This window comes from Larus michahellis, chromosome 14, assembly GCF_964199755.1.
Source record: "Larus michahellis chromosome 14, bLarMic1.1, whole genome shotgun sequence".
NCBI lineage: Eukaryota > Metazoa > Chordata > Aves > Charadriiformes > Laridae > Larus > Larus michahellis.
Window position 1 is genome coordinate 1,451,269 of NC_133909.1, and position 6,748 is coordinate 1,458,016.

General features: G+C 48.1%; 1 protein-coding gene across 3 annotated transcripts in view; it reads left to right on the top strand.

Moving 5' to 3' along the window:
- The window catches only part of DNAH9 (dynein axonemal heavy chain 9), a 224,800-nt gene extending 218,658 nt beyond the window's left edge, over positions 1-6,142 (top strand). For 2 of the 3 annotated variants that reach the window (XM_074607550.1, XM_074607554.1), the window contains one exon: positions 3,686-4,519. In XM_074607550.1, the coding sequence (XP_074463651.1) occupies positions 3,686-3,913 (228 nt within the window). In that variant the 3' untranslated portion in view covers positions 3,914-4,519. Of the gene's footprint in view, positions 1-3,685; positions 4,520-6,020 lie in introns of those variants that run through there. The other variant, XM_074607552.1, reaches the window with a different exon arrangement.
- Positions 6,143-6,748: the final 606 nt, after the last annotated feature.

A 6,748-nucleotide genomic window follows, 5' to 3' on the forward strand; every position in this document is an offset into this window, starting at 1 on the left:
TCTGTGTAAGTTTTACCCATCCCCACGCAGTAATGGAAGTGAAGAGTGAGAAGTTTTGATGGTGCAAAGCCAGAAATCTTCTGAGAAGCACGTGGCTTCTCCCCTCTGGCGCCCTCCGATAACTCGTATGGGCAATTGCATTCAGCAATGAGGTTTGGCTTCGGAAACCATCCAGACTTCAGTAAATGTGTTTTTTCTGGTTACATTTTCCTTGTGATTGGAAGATACTGAGCAATTACCTTTATAGAACCATTCATAATCTCTGGGTATCATGCTTCAATTTATTTCAGAAAGGGAAAGAATATTTTCATATGTTGCTGCTCACACTGAAATATCATTTCCACCTAGTGGAACTATTCATTATACCTTTAATCCAGTGAGCACCGGTATACATTAATGGATGCAGCATTTTTAAAACAGGTGCACAGTTCTTTTGGGTTGTGTGCTCCTTCCAAATTAATCCTCTGATAAGAATGGCAGGTCATGTTTAGGAGAACTCCTCTGGGGAACGCCTACACTTTTAAAAGAATATTTCACATTTAGATTGTGCCTCCAAAAAAGGAAAAAGTCCCTCTGTGTTCTGCTGCTCCCATTTTTCTATTTATTTAAACATTTATGTTTGCCCTTGGGTGTCTTAAATTTATAAAACATTCATTACAAAACAGCAGGCAGCTATTAGATGAAATGAAACCAAGCAAGTTATTTTGGGTCCAAATGATCTGTTCCTGTAGCACTGTTAAAGTCACCGGGACTCAGCAAGAGATAGTTCGGCTGGTGACATTTTGTCTCAAGAGACATTTCATCTCATGTCACGGGAGTTTGCTGGCTGATTCCTGGCTTTCTTGCTCCCAGCAATGGCGAGTCTGATGCCAAGCGTGTGCCCTGCTCCTCACAAGGGTACTGGGGCATGCTTGGGCAAGCGGAGAGGTGGGTTTGCACCACGTGCCGCACGAAGCTTTGCCTGGAGGAGACAGCACGTCACCTTGTCCTTGGAAGAGATGCACAGTCAGTGCACAGCGTGCTGAGCAGTGGCTTAACACCGAGAGTATCGTGCGTCCTTCAAGCCACAGCAGCCATGATGTGTATTTTTTAAAGCCAGTCCTATGTAAAACAACCAGTCTTAAAGCGGCAGAGAGGCTCAGAAGGGCAGATCTGTGTGGCAAGGAACAGTCACGTTTATTTGCTGGTTCAACTAGCTCGATATCTCTGGGGACAGTTGCACAGCACCGTTTTTATCTGAGATACTCCCAGCAGCGGACGCAGATGAAAACAACATCAGTGTGCAACCCAGCCCTGGCACAGCCCACTGTTCTGCTGCTACAGCCCCAGACTTCACAGCTCACCACGTTCTTCTGCAGAGGCACCAGGTACCTCCAATCGCACGCATCAGAGACTGAAATTTTTCCCGGAGGGGTGAGCTGGGACATCATGGGAAGCCTTTTTCTGCAGATGTCAACTGTCAGTAATGCCCATGTATTTATGAGCTATGAGAGCCACAGTCAGACGTGGCTCAAGCTGAGGCCTCCAGCGATAAACTTACAGTGCGGCCATGGAGGGGACACTTGCAAATTGTGCTGTGAACAGCCAGTCTCTTAGTTATGGTTGTTTTGAAAAATGGATAACTTGGCAAACCCTTTTCCATCTGTATCTCAACTCTTAAGCTACCCAGTGATAAAAATTCCTCGCTTATCTGGCTGTACGGGACAGCACATCATTAGGTCTTCTTCACTGCGTGCTCCATGGATGGCTCTTTTTCTCGTTCCCCGTGTCCAGTTGAAGCCACCAACTCCAGCAATCTCTGGACCACCATGGAGCCATGTTCCCTGCTGGCTACGCTGCTGGTCAGACCGCCAGCTCCCCTGCCCTGCAAACAGAGGCAACTCTATCGTAAGACAACCAAGCCGTGGTGAAGGTCTTTAAGCCAACCGCCCCTAACTTAGCTGCGGTGCAGGCGTGCCTGTGCTAGAACACCTCAAAAGGGTGGGAGGGGATGCTGGCTCACTGCGTTTGTGTTTGGGCTCATCGATTACCATCCCTGGCTTGTGACAGCCGCTTCGTGTCTTCGGACCCATCGATACGTGGCAGGGAAACACGTCCACTCTTCAAATTGCCTGTTGAGAAGCCAGGACAAGCAGAAGTGAAGACTTCTGCAAGTATTTGAGGCCTGAGCTCTCCAAGCATGGAACAGTGGCTTTTTACCAGGTGCCCCATGCCAGTAGTTAGGGAAAATTGCTTTCGGAGGAGAATTAATTTCTGATGATAAGAGCGATAAAAAATACAAACGCAAATCAGCCCAGACATAACACAATGATATGTTCCACAGAGATGATACCTCAGGAAGATTTCAACTCTTGTTAACCCAGAAATAGGTAGAATGTATCTTGAAAATTTGATTTGAAGAATTGGCAGCAGTGAAAAAAAGAGATCTGATCAAAATCCAGCCTCAGAAATGGAAGATGTGGATTTAAAAGAAGTGCATAATAATGCTTGATAAATAGCTTCTTTGCAAGGTATTACAAGAATTATTTAATGTTTGTTCAGGACGTTGGAACTATAAAATTCTAAATCACAGTTGGATTTATCACAGCTTAGTATAACAGATGGCATTAGTGCAATTAAAACGAGGTCTGTCACAAGAGGGATTATTTTTCTTCACTCATTTGCAGAACTAAATAAACTACTAGAGAGGCTGAAACTCATCCCGCAAGTCTGATCTAAGAGCATTTGAAATAATAATGATATGTGAAGCTAAGCTGCAGGGAGAGGCACTCTCTTTAGCACTGAGAAGTTTTATTTCCCTTTCTCTATTTGTTTTCATTTGGTCTCTCTAGCTTCCATTAAGCAATTTTGCAGGCTTGGAAATTGATTGATATGTAGGGTATTTTATTGTCAGAAAGAGAAACAGAAGTTGCCAGAGACACCCAAGTTAAAGAAACAAGCCGCTGGTTTGATGCCCCGACAGCGGACCATCCTTCTCCTGAGTCGGGCAGCCTGCTGAGCCAGAGCACTGCTTTGAAGAGGATAATGTGGACTTGTTATTTAACAATAATAATCCCTCAGGAATCGTCTTTCTGAATCCCCCGTGTTGGTGTGAGCACCTGTGAGAGTGGAAACAAGCCTGTGGTGCCTTTGGGGGCCACACAAAACGTTGCACGGACAAGCGTATCCCAGGTCGTGCTCAAATTGTGGGGGTGTGGTGGGACACTTACTTGGTGCCTTTTAGGCTCTTCTCAAGTGAGCGTCGTTCTCCAGCCTGAGCCCTCTTCAGGTGTCCACGATTGGTCCTGGCACCAGCAACACAAGCAACTGGTGGTTCTGCTCTGGCAAAACCGTGAGTAAGAGCAGCACGAGGATGGTGTGGCTGGACGTAGCCAGGAAATGTTGTTTCCCTGCAAAGCCCAGCTCAGGTGTGTGTGGGTTTGGGCATCCACTGAGAGCAGGCGTCTTCTACGCACCCTTTGGAATAAGGTGGGCTTGAGGGAGGCTTCTGATGAGAGAGGGCAGGTGTTTGATCCAGGCCCTTCTTACGTCAAATAGCCTCATCCACCCCTTTATCTCGGGAAAGATGCTTCCACTTGCCAATGAGTCCGGTTTGTATAAACGTTACAGAGGATCATGCGTATTGGGGTACAACTGATGGATATCTTGGAAATCTAATGAAGACTTTGTCTTCTTTCCTTTGTAGACCGGGATAATCACGGATGCCAGGCTCAAGGAACTAACCCCCGCCATGCCTGTCATTTTCATCAAAGCCATTCCTGCTGACAAACAAGATACCCGTAGTGTGTACCCATGTCCTGTCTACAAAACACGCCACAGAGGGCCAACTTACGTGTGGACTTTTAACCTTAAAACTAGAGAAAATCCTTCCAAGTGGGTGCTCGCTGGTGTGGCATTGCTGCTACAGACCTAGGCTGACCAGCAGAGCACCTCATGTGCAAATCCCTAATGATTAAAAAAATAATATCCTGAGACTGAAGCCAGGCTCCATCTCCCGGAGCACCGGGCACTTAGCCTAGATAGAGCCTGCAGGGAGGTGACAGAGGAGCAGAGGGACGCATGGACCAGATTCTTGGCTGCTGCAAATCCATGTCCTGTAATTCCTACACTGCAGCACTGGAAGATCCCAACCCACAGCCAGATCTTCCCTTCCCAGAGAGTGCTACGCTCAAATCTGAATTTCACGTTTATTTCTCTTTTGTGATTCAAAGTAGTTTTAAAGTCAGTGTCCTTAGGTAGTCCAGTGACCTATGAAACTCTTTAGAACTGGTTCTTTTCTATACACGAGTGTTTCTTTGTCATACGTGTAATGTTGGGGGATCAGCAGGTGGTGTGGATATGAACTGTTGCTTGCTAATATTCCTGTAAATTTTAGAAACAGTAAAAATAGTTTTAATATCCAATGCGCTTGATGTAATCAACAGTAAAAATACAGCGCAGGGATTATTTAAGAAGAATGTTTTGTAACGATAGAATTTTACTAATAAAAATCATTATTCCTCGACTAGTCTCTAGAAATTGCCCGGAGGCCTGTATCACATGTTTCCTCACTGTATGGCGAGTGCATGCCAGGGCCAGGTGGGACAGGCGCAGCCGTTTGGAGAGTTGCGCTTACAATTACGGATGCAGTGGGTGAGAACCGATGCGTTTCTGGAGCAGAAGGCACAGAGAGGGGCTGGGGTGTGCGTTATCTGGATGAGGCAGGCACACCGAGCATTGCTCTGGACTGCAGAAGCTGGGCCCTGGGGAGGTGCGAGAAGTTGGGGTGCCTGGGGAAATGCAGCTGTGCCGCGCTCTCCGGGCCGACTGCACGGCGCCAGACCTTGCCTCTGTCTAAGATTTGCTGTTTCTCTTCCTCATACGGTGCACAGTGTCCTCCCGCCGCTCACGGGGCAGGCAGCCCTGGGGTTGTCATCTGAGGGGTGTCACAGCCATCTCTGAACTCGCTGCAGGCATCAGCCCGTGTCTCAGCGGGGTCTCAGTGGAGTTAGCACTGATGAGCACCCCCAAACCTTCACACCCAAACCCAATGCCAGGTTACAACCTTACAGCCAGACTCAGGTCTCCAGCCAGGACTGTGACCCTCCTTTGGGATCACAACAAACCCCGTAAAACTCAGATGAGCCCCCAAAGTCAGTGACGACCTCAACAAACACTGCCTCATCTTGAGAGGTCCCCACTTGCCAGAGTTGGCCCTGAATGGTCTCAGGTGTTTAGCACCAACTGGAGAAAGAGAAGGATCAGCAGCAAACTCTGTTCCCAGTGCCTGCATGGGGGCACTGAGAGTTCCCAGATCACGTTTCCAGGCAGCCGTGGGATTCATAGGGTGGGAGTCTGCAGCCTGGTGAGACCACAGGTCTGAGTGAGCCACCTCGAGCTGCCCTCGTACGCCATGAGGGACGTGGTCCTCCCACCTCTTCCTGCCCTGGTTATCAAAGTGGGGATCACATCTGGCTCTCATTTTTCTGTGCTCACTGTTAAGAAATGGAAAGAGTGGCCGGGACCAAGGTGTTTAACTTCTAGACTTCTTAAGTGAGGTGAGCTGGGTTTGACCAGCCTGTGGTACGGCCACTGCAACTGTGGGAGAAGGATCTACCTCCAGGTTAGAAATTATGCTTCCCGGCTGAGTTTGGAGCTCAGCATCACAGGAGTCCTTGCGCAGCAGTAGGCAGGAAAGAGCAGTGGGTTGGCAAGGGCAGTGCATCCCATGTGCCATGTCTTCTAGGTCACCCAGGAATGTATTTGCACCTGGAACAAGCAGCAGCGGTGGCCTGTTGGCCTGAAATGCAGCTGTGGTGCTTGTGCAGTGCTCGGGATGGTGGAGCAGATCTTGGAAGGAATGTGGGTAAGATGCTCGTGTACAAACCACAAAGGGTATCTGGGGATTACTTGCTGTATCGTACTGAGCCCGTTCTGACCTGCCATGTGTCACCAAGCCCACTCGGAAAAGCATTTTGGCAATGCCATGAAAGATTCCTCCAAAACCTGAGCCAAGCCCATTTCTGTGTCTCAATGAACAGGAGCCCACCGGCATCACCTGAAAGCTCTACAGAGAAAGCTTTCCAGAGAGGCCTATAAATCAGAGGTTTCAACGGACTGTTTGTTCCTCAGCCAGAGCATCCGAGAGAGGCAGGTAAGTATAAAGTCCCCTAACAAACAGAAGGCCAAAACCCAGGGAGCAACAGTGCTGATGTCCCCCACTGTGATCTACTGTGCTCCAGGCATTGCAGTGCCTGGAAGCACGGGTGTGTTGCATGCCGTGCCCCAAGAAACTTCCAGCAGGCACCACAGTCATTCCTTTTCTATATAACATACCATACCATACCATACCATACCATACCATACCAGCATATACCATACACTACCACCCGTTCCCCGGGAAATGCTCCTGTGTTGGGGGCAGCTCTGCACAGCCCTGGGTGCCATTCACTTCTGGGCAAAGGGGATGGTCACAAAGACTCATGCAGATTAAACTAAGACTTAGGGAGAGCCTGAGGCTTGGAGACAAAGAAAAGGATGATCCAACTTGTTGCCGAGGAGCGGATCCATGTTTTGATTACCTTTAACCCTTCTCACTTGCATCCTGCCACTCTTGAAGGTCTTGCTGTAGTTAAGAATGTGATTAGAGCCTTGAAGAGATAGATGTGTAGAGCTGTACTGATTCTTGCTGGAACAGAGTTAGTTTTCTTCATAGTAGTTTGTATGGTTTTGGGTTTGTGGTGGAAACTGTTGATAGTACAAACATGTT